This window comes from Abramis brama (genome assembly GCF_963993115.1).
Source record: "Abramis brama genome assembly, chromosome: 9".
In the NCBI taxonomy this organism is placed as follows: Eukaryota; Metazoa; Chordata; class Actinopteri; order Cypriniformes; family Leuciscidae; genus Abramis; species Abramis brama.
Window position 1 is genome coordinate 28,916,802 of NC_139971.1, and position 13,565 is coordinate 28,930,366.

The window sequence follows — 13,565 nt, forward strand, 5'->3', positions numbered from 1 at the left end:
TCTCTTCAATATGCATTCAGATACACATGTAGACACTATAAAATTATTTTTGGTAAAGTTTTAGCATTTTTATTTTTAATTTTGAGCAGTTTTTAAGTTGTCCACTGAAGCATTCCTTGCATTCCATTCATTCCTAAGGGGGTCAAATTGGTTTCGGGTCAAAATGACCCAAGGAGAGGATATAGGTTAAATGTCTTTAGTCTTACATGCTGTGGCATAGATGTAGAGATGCCATGATATGTGTTGAGTTGTGTTAGAAGTGAGTTGAAACTCACAATTATGTTAAGGGATGTGACAATTCTGAAACACGCTCAGTGTTTGACCAATCACAACACACAGGTCCAGCTGACCAATCAGAGCACATTGCGCATTTTGGAAGGAGGGGCTTCATAGAGACAGGAACTAAACAACAAACTATTTGCGCAACAAACCAGTGTGTTTATGCTTACAAAAATAAATTAAAATAATACAATAACATATCAAATTGCAAAATAACACCGTATCTTCAGGAAATCAAACCTATATGAATGGCTTGCTTATGGTTGTCGCAGCATATTAAAATTACAGCATTTTTTTTACCCAAAAATTCTGTTGTCATTTACTTGCTGTAACATTGTTAAATGATAAGAGTTTACATTTTTGGATGAACTATCTCTTTAACTGGCATTAACTGGTATTTGTATTGGTGTGTTGCAGGAGTGGAAGTGTGTCTGGACTGACCCTTAAACTGATCCGAACTTCTGTCAGTGAAATGCTGGAGACACTTTCCGATGATGATTATGTCAATGTTGTCCATGTAAGTATGATCATATGCAATGTGGGCACACTGTGAAGTTTTGGCTGTGACAACCGTAGGACTCACTCATACCATGTACTTGCAATAGTTTATATACATACATAGTAACATTGCACTTTCTCCTTCTGCTTTTCACAGTCCCTCGCTTACATTTCCATACTTTTCAGAGCTATTCTGGAACTTTGTGTTGCAGCGGTACTATTTTTAGGATGTCACTTGTGCTGTAATATCCCTAATTTGCAAGATAGCTTGTTAGCTAATTTGTAAGCTTGGATAGCGACAATTTAACATCTGTTAAAGGGGTGGTATAATGCCCTTTTCACAAGATGTAAAATAAGTCTTTGATGTCCACAGAGTGTGTATGTAAAGTTTTAGCTCAAAATACCCCACAGATATTTTTATATAGCATGTTAAAGTTGTCACATTTTGAGGGTGAGCAAAAACGCACCGTTTTTTTGTCTGTTCCTTTAAATGCAAATGAGCTGCTGCTCCCGGCACAGGGGGCGGAGATTCAAGAGCTTGTGTCCTTTTACCTCACACAGACATGCACTGGAAATTTCTAAAACTTTTAGCCTTTTATGTTCAAACTGAAGTCAGAAAGATGAAGAGACTCAAGAAGTGACAACATGTAGAAGCAACAGGACATTTCTGAATGGTTAGTTGGCAAATTTATGTAGCTTATGTGTAGTTATCTTCTAGTCCTTAATTAGCATATTCTGTCTTGATAATCTATAAATCGTGTTCCCAAGGGCGGGTTTATGTCAATTTTAGGGTTAGTGATGTCACTCACCCGGGAGGAATGTCGTGTAGTTCCTTACCAGCCGTTTGTTGTAGTCCTTAAAAAGCAATTTCTTTAAAAGAAAACATCTCCCTTTGCTTTGAACTTTGAGCGTTGTAACTTTGCAGATGTTGTTTATGCTCAAACAGCAACATTACATACTAACTAAAGTTAGAAAAGTGAAATCATATTCAACCACCCCTTTAAATGAGTAGCCTATACATGAATAGCAATATTTGTAGCAACATTTTGGCGTCTCATCACTTTAAACAAGCAAAATTCTATTGACAAAGAAGCTATCTTTTTTTATTTACGGTTGTTAAAGTAGTTCACTCAGAAATTAACAATTTGTTTTATTCAACGTCCTTCATGTCGTTAAAAACCCACGTAAATACCTTTCTTCCAAAAAAAGATGCAGTATAGCTGAGCTGTCAGATTCTAAAAAATTGTAAGCAACTAGCAATTAGCAACTAAATGTTCAGTTTGGTTCTGCACAAACTGTGGATATAATAAATGTTGCTTTTTCACTGTTTGAAGTTTTCATGACTAATAATGGTTGCAGAAAGCACTTGTTACTAAAACAAAAATGTTTATAAATGACAAACTGTCTACAGAATGGGATTGAAATCTCAGAAAAGTGTGACAACCGTATTTAGCTGCAGCTGTACAGTAAAAAATGGAACAAGACATTGTTACTATGGATTCAATTTAAAGTGAGGAGTTTCTATAGTTTGTGGGTTGCAGGTTGCTGTGTGGTGTACAATAACAACATCAAGTGTGTGTGTGTGTGTGTGTGTGTATAAGAGAGAGAGTGAGACAGAGGAGTTGTAATGAAATATGGATCTGGCTGCAGCTTGCCACTTGAAAACAGGCGCTTAATGAAAAGGCTGCTTCTAGGCTCTGTGTGCTGAATTGAAAATGGCTGGACAAAGTGAGGGGAAGAGATCAGGCTGAGTGAGAAAGAGAAGGCCAGAGAAAAAAGGGAGGAAATTGCTATATATCATTCCTCTCGGAAGGAGCCTCCAATCCATCTTGGCTAGCTGATCTTTTACTCTGTACTTATTTTTCCTCTGACCAAAGGTCCAAACCTGCATGCTTGTTGTGGAGGTTGTTATTTCTTAAAGGGATAGTTCACCGAAAAATTACGATTTTTTCATTATTTACTTACTCTCGCGTTATGTTTCAAACATGAATAGCTCCCCATGCTCTTTTTCTTTCAATTACAATGAACAAGGACGTACACTTTCAAGCTTGAAAAATTATGCCAAACCACCATAAACTGATATAAAAGTGGTACATATTTTGTGTGAGAAACTCACTGAAAATCTTGACATCAGCTCTAGCTTTCCTTGAAGTCTTCACTAGAGAAATGGTGATGTCTCTGATTCATGACTGAATGATTCTTTTGAGTCAAATAATTTAATGATCAATTTACAATTCACAGTGACCTGATTCTCGAGTTCATCTCATTGACTCAGCAGTTATCAGCTCACTTGAGGAGAAAATTGTGAATAATGTCTTCTGCTCACACAAACTTGTTGTATGAATTCATTAGACTTGGAATAAAGTTCACAAGTTGAATGGACCACTTTTACGATGCGTTTATGGTGCTTTTGTTAAAGGAATAGTTCACTTCAAAATGAACATTTAATCCAGTCATTTTAAGCCAAAATGGGGGTCAACCGTGAACAAATTGCAACAGAAGCAAACTCAACTGATTGTATTAATGTATGTATTATGTATTAATGTTCATGGGTAGCCTAAATGGGTCCCATTCAGATCTTAACATTAAGTATTTTACTGTTATGTGTCAACAAGATTCAACAAGACATTTTCACCTTTCAAGACCCAATGTTTAGATCTGTTGTGGTATTTATGCAAATTAGCACATACGTAATTAGATTATGCACCGTTTGTCCATGTTAACAAACAATTTCAAAAAACTTGTAATACATTTTTTGTTTGTCTTGATATAAGTAATCAACTCAGTAATTTTCATGGTGATATCTAAAGGTTACATTTTTTACCCTATTCACGTGAGAAAAAGAATGAATAGGCGTATGAATAGGCTATATTTGGGTCTTTTTCAAAACTTTCCCCTAATGGGATTCTTCGGGGCTTTTTTTTCCTTACTCAGGACATATTGAGGATACAAAATCAGCTGAGTTTGCTTCTGTTGCAATTTGTTCAACCTTTTTTCATAAAATGACTGGACTAATTCTGGAATAATTTATTCTGAAACAGCCTCAAGTTGTTTCAAATCTGTATAAATTTCTTTCTTCTGCTAAACACAAAAGAAGATATTTTGAAGAATGTCGGTAACCAAACAGTTGATGTACCCCATTGACTTCCATTGTAGGAAAAAAGATACTATGGAAGTCAATGGGGTACATCAACTGTTTGGAGATAATTTGCATTTTGAAGTGAACTTTTCCTTTAAGCTTGAAAGCTTCAGTCTCCATTCATTGTAATCGCATGGAAAAGAGTAGCAAAAAGAAAGCCATGCAGGTTTGAAATTATAAATCACATTCAGTTTTTGCACACAAAAAATCATGCTTGGTATCATACATTTTTTATCCTTCAGTAAATAAAGTTTGATTAATTTATTGTTTTCACTTCTCAGAGGATTTTGAGGTTTTCTTGCATTGGGGAATCACTGTTCCGATAAAGGATTAGCTCTGAGAGATCTGTCAACAGGATTCGCTTCAGGGAACGTATGCCAATGAGAGTGTAGCGTTGTGTTATGCGTACTGTATGTGTGTGAGTGTGCTTGTGTGTATTTGAGCGAGAACAGAAAGAGGCTGTGCCCACAGTCACATAAATGCATTAGTTTGATACCCAAAGATCAAATTTGGTATGTGTTTGTAGATCAGTAGTTTGAGAGCATTTGTAGTTTTAAATAAAAGGCCTACGTGGGCATTATGGGTAGAATAGTCATTGTGTTGGCTGAATCTATAAATCTAGTGATTTGTTTTTAGACTGTTTATCACCAGTGTACACTATGTGCCATATGGTAGCTGTTACGTTTGTGAATAGGAAAAGTGAGGAGGATTATGATCGGTATATACAGCTGTAATGATTTTAGCCAGGACAAATACAATATTTGATCATTTCAGTTGTAAGTTAAATTTAGACTTCCTTCATGCACATTTTTATACATTTTGCTTGATAAACAACTTCTTTCACATGAGATGTTATACATTCCTGCCAAGTCAGGAAGAACAACAAGACTTGGAAGGAAAATGTTTTGTAATGCAGGCTGTGTTTGGAATTTAATACTGGTGTGCTGCTTATTGCATACAGCACAGTACATATGTATACGCAATATGCTGTTACACAATAATCTGTTATTCATATATTGTACTGGATGTGTGTATGTATGCAGCAAGGGGGCTCTCGACTGTCTCTTACAAACAAATGTTGCTCATTTTAACAAGACTTTGTAATATGATGCCACATATACAACCAGTAACCCAAGGATTTCATAAATCTTCATAAATTTTTGAAAAGCCAACTGAAATTGAGATTTGGTCATTTAAATATACAGTGTGGGCCAATGATGCAGGCGGTTACACATAAGATCATTAAAATTGCTTGAAACGTGTAAAATGGAGTAAAATGCATTAATGCATGGCCACGTATACATGAAATACATTAAAATTCAGTATATCAATCAGGCAGATTCAGAAATGCAATTAAATTGATTCAACTGATGCATTGCACAGTTAAACAAATAATCCAAATTTATTTAAATTATTATCAAAGCACATATTTTCACCATAAATTATGCTGCATAATTGCAAATTTATATTTGTATTAAAATATTCAAGGCTAAATGAAGACAAGTGATGCAAATTGTTTTTTTGTTTTTTTTAAATTTCATAGATTGCATAGCCAAATTCAGCCTTTTGTCTTAACACAGGAGCTATAATTATTATAAATGGTGCATATCCATGCAAATGTGACATTTATAGTGAAGGCAAGGCAAAGTAAATATGACATATTATGATAAAACAATCTTCCTCTTTACTGGTCAGCTGAAGTGTCTCTAATTTCAGTCATTAATAACCAAGTTGGATCAAGGTTATTGATGCTCATTAGGGCAGTGCTGTGGCAACCTCCATTGAATTGTTCAAGGATATTACCAGATTCATCATTTCGATTGACTTATCTGTGGGGCGGATTTTCATAGTAAATGATTGACTAGTGTAATTGACTTGCAGCATGACATACAATTTGAATGGTGAACGTAAGATTAAGGCTTTAAATTGGTCCCTTGAGGTTACTCTGGTTTTAAGAGGTGGGTGTCATGCAGGAAACTGTTTCCAACCTTCATGTGGTTGGAGATGAACAATGGAATAAGAGTCTCAGTTTATGAATCATGTTTTTTTTTTTCCTCTCTGTTAAATGTTTATGAGCTCTTCACAATGAGAATGATCTGGAGGCTTCCTAAAGCTCAGTGATTGTACAATAGCCTCCGGAGCTGAAGTTGAGTTATGGTAATGGGCGTTTCGTTTCCGACATGAGCTGTTAGCGGTAGACCAATCACAACATACTGGGCCATCTGGCCAATCAGAGCAGAGTAGGCTTGCGGAAAGGAGGGGTTTAGAGAGACTGAATCTTCAGATGAGTCGTTTGAGAATCATTGAATCATTGAAAAATGTGGTGATGTGCAATGTATATTTTGAGATTTTTTTTTATTATTTTTTTACCTTTGATGCATGTAAACCTGTACCTCCAAAACAAAATTAGGAACCTTTAAAATGGCATAATAGGGGCACGTTAATAGATCTTTATTTACACAGCTGTGTGAATCTGACAATCACAGCAGTCAGCTTTTTATTCTTGCAATTAATCAAATTGTTATCAGCAAATATTTATACCCTTAATTATGCTGCATACATACATACACATACATATAATTATATATACAGATATTACAATAATTTAAAATAAATTAATAAATGAAAATTAACTAGGCTATTGGTTTTATTACCATTTCATAAGTATAATAAACTGACTAAATTTCACATTTCATGATGCACTGTATTATTAATCAAATAATTAGAATTTAATCAAGTTGTTATCAGAGCAATTATGCTGCATAATATTTGTAATATATGCATTATACCTGTCATGATTCCTGTCCTGTGTTTCCCTTGTCTGGTGTGCATTTTTGTTATTTCCTGTTCTGTGCCATGTTTTGTAGTCCTTTGTAGTCTTTCTTGTTTATTAGTTTCCCCAGGTGTTTCAGATTAACCACGCCCCCTTGTTATCTTGTTTAGCTTGTTTGCCCATGTATTTAAGCTTTGTGTCTAGTCTCAGTCTTTGTGAGTTCTTATTTTTGTATGTTGGCTGTTTGGTTCCTGTGTTGTTTCCCGAGTCTGAGTTTGTCTAGTTTTAGATTTATTAAATAAAGTTTGCTGCATGTGGATCCTGCTTCCTCCTATCATTCAGCCAGCAACGTTACAGAAGAACTCACCACAAAAATGGATCCAGCAGTTGTAAGCAACAGAGCTCTAAGTAGTTGGCTATCCTCTCTGTTCCAGGATGGCCAGCCTATCGAGAGGTATGCTAGGGACTTTTTGACTTGTTGTCATTTAGCATCATTAGAGGACTCTCAGCTCATGGACATATTTTGGAGTGGGCTAGATGAGGAGATCGCTCTGATGATGCCGGATGATAATGCCGAGTGGACCCTAGAGGGGTATATCACCCTGGCTCTTCTCCTTGGCGGTTCATCATTTACTGTGGGCTTGGTAGTTGAAGAACCCCACAAGCTCACAGTACCCCCTGAGCCTGAACCAATCCAGCCTGAGCCTGTCCAGTCAGAGACTGTTCACGTCGCTTCAGCTGATCCAGAGACTGTTCACGTCGCTTCTGCTGATCCAGAGACTGTTCACGTCGCTTCTGCTGATCCAGAGACTGTTCACGTCGCTTCTGCTGATCCAGAGACTGTTCACGTCGCTTCTGCCGATCTAGAGACTGTTCACGTCACTTCTGCCGATCCAGAGCTTCACGCCAGTCCAGCCGAGCCTGCACTTCACGCCAGCCCAAAGTCTCCTTCGCCGCTGGTCCTGCCCAGCTCAGAGCCCTCTTCGCCGCTGGTCCTGCCCAGCTCAGAGCCCTCTTCGCCGCTGGTCCTGCCCAGCTCAGAGCCCTCTTCGCCGCTGGTCCTGCCCAGCTCAGAGCCCTCTTCGCCGCTGGTCCTGCCCAGCTCAGAGCCCTCTTTGCCGCTGGTCCTGCCCAGCTCAAAGCCCTCTTCGTCGCTGGTCCTGTCCAGTCCTGACCTGCCCTCGTCGCAGACCTCGTCCAGCCCTGACCTGCCTTCACCGTCTGTCTCATCCAGCCCTGACACGCCTTCGCCACTGGACTCCTCCTACCCGGCGCCTAAGTCCGTTAACCTCCCCAAGAAAATTTTGGGGGGGGGGCAATAAGCCTTCACCGCCGTGGCCACCCGAAGGGTCCTCTCCACCGTGGCCACCCGAAGGGTCCTCTCCACCGTGGCCACCCGAAGGGTCCTCACCTCCCTGGCCGCCTGAAGGGTCGTCTCCTCCCTGGCCGCCTGAAGGGTCGTCTCCTCCCTGGCCGCCTGAAGGGTCGTCTCCTCCCTGGCCGCCTGAAGGGTCGTCTCCTCCCTGGCCGCCTGAAGGGTCGTCTCCTCCCTGGCCGCCTGAAGGGTCGTCTCCTCCCTGGCCGCCTGAAGGGTCGTCTCCGCCTTGGTCGCCTGAGGGGTCCGCTCCACCTTGGTCGTCTGCTACGCCCTGGTCGCCTGCACTGCCTGCTCCGCCCTGGTCGCCTGCACTGCCTGCTCCGCCCTGGTCGCCTGCACTGCCTGCTCCGCCCTGGTCGCCTGCACAGCCTGCTCCGCCCTGGTCGCCTGCACAGCCTGATCCGCCCTGGCCTCCCGTTCTGCCACAGTCTCCAGGCCCTCTGCCGTTCCACGGGCCTGGCCCTCCATCCCGCCCCCGGGTCCGCCTCCGCTCCACCACCCTCCTGAACTATTTCCTGAGGAGCATCTGGAATCTGCTCCTTAAGTGGGGGGCTATGTCATGATTCCTGTCCTGTGTTTCCCTTGTCTGGTGTGCATTTTTGTTATTTCCTGTTCTGTGCCATGTTTTGTAGTCCTTTGTAGTCTTTCTTGTTTATTAGTTTCCCCAGGTGTTTCAGATTAACCACGCCCCCTTGTTATCTTGTTTAGCTTGTTTGCCCATGTATTTAAGCTTTGTGTCTAGTCTCAGTCTTTGTGAGTTCTTATTTTTGTATGTTGGCTGTTTGGTTCCTGTGTTGTTTCCCGAGTCTGAGTTTGTCTAGTTTTAGATTTATTAAATAAAGTTTGCTGCATGTGGATCCTGCTTCCTCCTATCATTCAGCCAGCAACGTTACAATACCTATATATGTTATATAACATAACATATATATGTTCTGTCTGAAAACTCAATTCTGATTGGCTGGAAGGTGTGCAATAAACCCGTTTAATGCGCAGGTAGTTCCAAGTCAGTTTAATCACCGTTCTATAGTTTGATTATAAACATTTAACATGCAGTATGCCTACATTTTATGTAAAATCAATTCATCTTTCAGCGAGAAACAGTTTTTAATTTATGATTTTTCGTGACAGTTCGTCATTCTTGCTAAATAGACTATTTTTGGATGATATATAACCCCTCTGCTTCACATTTGGGTTATGATTATTATTGTATAGAAGCTGTTTTTTTTTTTTGTTTTTCTATTCTTATTTCTCAATAGGAATTTTAGAAGAAGCACCTGAGGGAATTTTAATGCTTATCTTAAACATAACTGAAAACTTCTTTAAGTCCCCTGAGCTATGAACGAGCAGCCCCCGAGAAATAAAAGCTTCTTCTTGGAAGCGGCATGACACGACAGAACTAGAACACTAGTTATAATCATCGAAGCCATCTACGCTGTGAGTGTGCGCCGTCTGGTGTGTGTAGGGGTCTGTGTATCATCAGTTTGTCCTATTCCTCTATTTATAACCCGGCGTATGCTGAGAGCAGTGAGTCACGGGGGCCTCCGCGGAGATAATTTCAAGCGTTAATTAAATATTCAGTCAGTGCTGGAACAACTAATCGAACCGTGACTCATCGGTTCATTCAACAGACACTGTGACATCCAGCTCATTCAACAGAGCACAGACACCTGATCCCACAATTACATCAATGACTGGCGCATGTCTCCTAATGACACCTCTCTTTGTCCGGCGAGAAATTAAGAGTGGGAAAGCCTTTCAGGTTGACATGAGTGAAAAACTAAGAACTGGATCATTAAAAACAGAAGAAAAACATGCAGCACAACAGTAAGCATGGGAGCTTTGAAGGTGTATTCTGCTTGCATATGCCACAGGAAGTGCACCATGTGCTTTTTCATATCCTCAGGGAGAGCTGGAGTTATACAGTAGTAATCATTTTAATTTTTGCGTGAGCTTGCACATACCTCCTCATTAGCTGTAATGACTCACACCTGTTAATCATTCTGACTTTTCCTATTGTTAAGGTTAGAGGCGCTGTGTCTGGAAAAGGTAGAAATTGGTGTCCAATTAAATCCAATTAAACATCAGAGAACTTTACATTTGTTGTGAATTGATATGGTATATAAACTGTGTTTAAAATTAGATACTTTTCATGCTCAGTTAATTTTAATATAAAATTGTCTGCTTTCCTGATATTCGATTCAATTGTAGTAAAAATCTACATTTAAACAAATATTTAAAAACTAAAAGTTTTAATTGGCAAAGGCTTTTTTAAAAATTCTTATTGTTTTTATTATTTCGCTCTCACCAACATGTTTTGTGCATATATGAAGAGTTCAGATGCAAAAGCCTCCAAGTGCCATCTGAAATTTTCTTCTAAAATGATACATTTTATCAAGCTTGTATATTTAAGTTCAGTAATTTCACTTAAATGACAATTAATAGGTAATTTTCATTGCCATTTAAGTGAAATTACTGAACTTAAATATACGAGCTTGATAAAATTGATCATTTTAGAAGAAAATTTCAGATGGCACTTAGAGGCTTTTGCATCTGAACTCTTCATATACTGTATATCATTGCAAGCCTGTTACCCATTTTGGCTATTTTATTTTATTTTATTTTATTTTATTTTATTTTATTTTATTTTATTTTATTTTATTTTATTTTATTTTATTATTTTATTTTATTTTATTTTATTTTATTTTATTTTATTTTATTTTATTTTATTTTATTTATTTTATTTTATTTTATTTATCATTTTCATGCCCCACGTTTTTTACATGGATTGCAAACCTCATATGAAGTGAATAAAAAATACAACTGCTCATATAATATTTAGTTTAACACCCTGAGGTTGAAACCAAAAAAATTATTTATTTAAAAAAAAAAAAGATTTTGTACTCTATTTGTGGATAATTAGAGTCTGCAGTATTCCATATACTGTTTATCCTTCTTTTTCCCCTGTGTTCATTCTCCTCCTTTTCCCCTCTTTCCTTCCTCTACCCAATAGTCTCTTTTCTTGTTCACAATCTCTTCTCACACACGCTCCAGCTTTGAAGTAACAGGTTCACAGAGGTCAGCCGCAATAAGTGACAGAACACAGAGAGCCCTACCTGAAAAGAAAATTAGAAACTTGTAAGGGTATCCAGCTTGTCAGCTCAAATTATTTTCAGCACTGACTGTACCAAACACACGCGCATACTCGCAAACACCTGCAATTTCTGGCCTCAGTATATAGATCTCTTAAGTCACACAAACTTTTTTTGTGATTCTGAAAAGTCTTGCTGTGAATTAACAATGATGCCTCTCTATCTCTCACACTCTCTCTCTATTCTTTTTCAGTTTAACACAAAAGTGAATAACACAGCATGTTTCGACCACCTGGTTCAAGCTAATGTTCGCAATAAGAAGATCTTGAAAGATGCAGTACAGAACATTACAGCCAAAGGCATTACCAACTATACCAAAGGCTTTGAATTTGCCTTCAATCAGCTCTCAAATGTGAGTTTATTTTTACATTTAAGAAAGCTATCTATGAATTGAAAAAATCAGTCAGTGGTCAGCAGGCTTAAATTCTGCACTTTGTGTGATCTCTCTTCACATCGGCTGAAAAGAGTGTCTATTATAAGATATCACCCTTCATTTACGGTGTTCAAATAATATACAGTTTGATACATTACATATTATCCTTCCCTCCAGTCAGTGGTGGATTTGGTCATAAACGGACTTAAGGCAAGAAACATTCTACTGTGCCACAAGTAGGGGGTTGATCTCACCCTAGAATCATCTCTGTGTAGTAATATTTGTTTGTAAGAGGGTGCTGATGCTGAGTAAACCTTATGATAAGTTTTAGTAGTATAGTATTGTTGTGTTCTACCGACCTCTGCTGTTTATTCTATGTAACTGCATAAGATTGTGCTCATTTCAGCCAAACATCAGCAGAGCAAACTGCAACAAGATTATAATGCTGTTTACTGATGGAGGCGAGGAGAGAGCAGAGGACGTCTTCAGCAGATACAATATTGACAAAAAGGTGTGTGTGAATGTCATCATCAATCTAAATCTATCTATCTATCTATCTATCTATCTATCTATCTATCTATCTATCTATCTATCTATCTATCTATCTGTCTGTCTGTCTGTCTGTCTGTCTGTCTGTCTGTCTGTCTGTCTGTCTGTCTGTCTGTCTGTCTGTCACAAGAAGTCAGGATTAAAAAATTGTTATATTACTTATGTTTGTTTTTATCAAGTAATGTATTCCTTTATTTATTTTCATATTATTATATTGATTTATTGATTGATTTTAACTTTTGCAGGTTTGGTTCTCATTACACATTCCCCTCACATTCTTGTAATGTCTATACATCTTTCCAAGTGTATAATTAGCTCTAATGCACTGATTTGATTGAAATCATAAGCAGTACAACAAAAATTGCTATGGTGTGCAAATTATTTTTACATGTAAATGTTATAATTCTATAACATATTTTATATAAACTTATATGGATTCATTAAATGTCCTTAAACAGGCCTCATCTATCTATTATTTATTTATTTAAATAAGACCCATACATGATCTTTATGCCATGATACAGTTACAGTGAATTTGTATACTATGCTGTTTGATTGCAGGTGCGAGTGTTCACGTTCTCTGTTGGTCAACACAACTATGACACAGGGCCAATAAAGTGGATGGCCTGTGCTAACAAAGGTAAGTGTTGCTTTGCTCAGTTTGTGTTTGCCCCCTAGTGGCTGAAGTACAAATATAATTCTCACATCTCACAGCCTCTTTAGCAGGCTCAGCATTGGATTGCAAAATAAAAAACAATACATGACACCCCGACGCTATGTTTTCTAGGATATTTCTACGAAATCCCTTCCATTGGAGCCATCCGCATAAACACACAGGTCTGTATGACGCCAAAGCGTTTCTAATGTGATTTGTTTATTTTGATAGTTGCTCTTGTTTAGGAGTATGTGAATGTCCAAGGATGACCTACATTTGATTGCTTTGTGTTGTTTACTGTTGCTTAGGAATATCTAGATGTTTTGAGTAGGCCGATGGTCCTTGCAGATGCTAAACAAGTGCAGTGGACCAATGTTTACCTGGACGCTCTGGTACAACCTTATTCAACAAACGTCATAGAAACCATTTAAAAAGTGTTATATGCTTCATTGTTTTCTGTGTTCTCTTCATGACCTCAGGAGTTGGGCTTAGTCATCACAGGCACACTACCTGTGTTCAACAAGACCAAATCCAGGGTGGGAGAATCTCAGAACCAGGTCAGTCTATAGTTTATCTGAATTTTCCAGCTGGTTTTCCTAGTAAAATAATTTGGAAACACTCACAAATTCTTTATTGTTATTGCCTTTTATAATGTAGGGTAACCAAACAGGATATAATTGTATAAAGTCTGGAATACATCAGTTTGATATATAAATTATAGATAGGCCTATGTATACAGTACACTACCATTTAAGAGTTTAAGGTCGGTGAG

The 13,565-nt window shown here is 38.2% G+C and overlaps 1 protein-coding gene across 3 annotated transcripts in view; it reads left to right on the plus strand.

The window, feature by feature from the left end:
- Positions 1 to 13,565, plus strand: part of LOC311089163 (voltage-dependent calcium channel subunit alpha-2/delta-1) — a 118,787-nt gene that overhangs the window by 55,657 nt on the left and 49,565 nt on the right. For all 3 annotated transcript variants that reach the window (XM_084123651.1, XM_084123649.1, XM_084123650.1), the window contains exons 10-16: positions 697 to 796; positions 11,410 to 11,568; positions 11,996 to 12,100; positions 12,700 to 12,778; positions 12,926 to 12,975; positions 13,102 to 13,185; positions 13,273 to 13,350. In XM_084123651.1, coding sequence (XP_083979777.1) covers positions 697 to 796; positions 11,410 to 11,568; positions 11,996 to 12,100; positions 12,700 to 12,778; positions 12,926 to 12,975; positions 13,102 to 13,185; positions 13,273 to 13,350 — 655 coding nt within the window. The remainder of the gene's footprint in view (positions 1 to 696; positions 797 to 11,409; positions 11,569 to 11,995; positions 12,101 to 12,699; positions 12,779 to 12,925; positions 12,976 to 13,101; positions 13,186 to 13,272; positions 13,351 to 13,565) is intronic.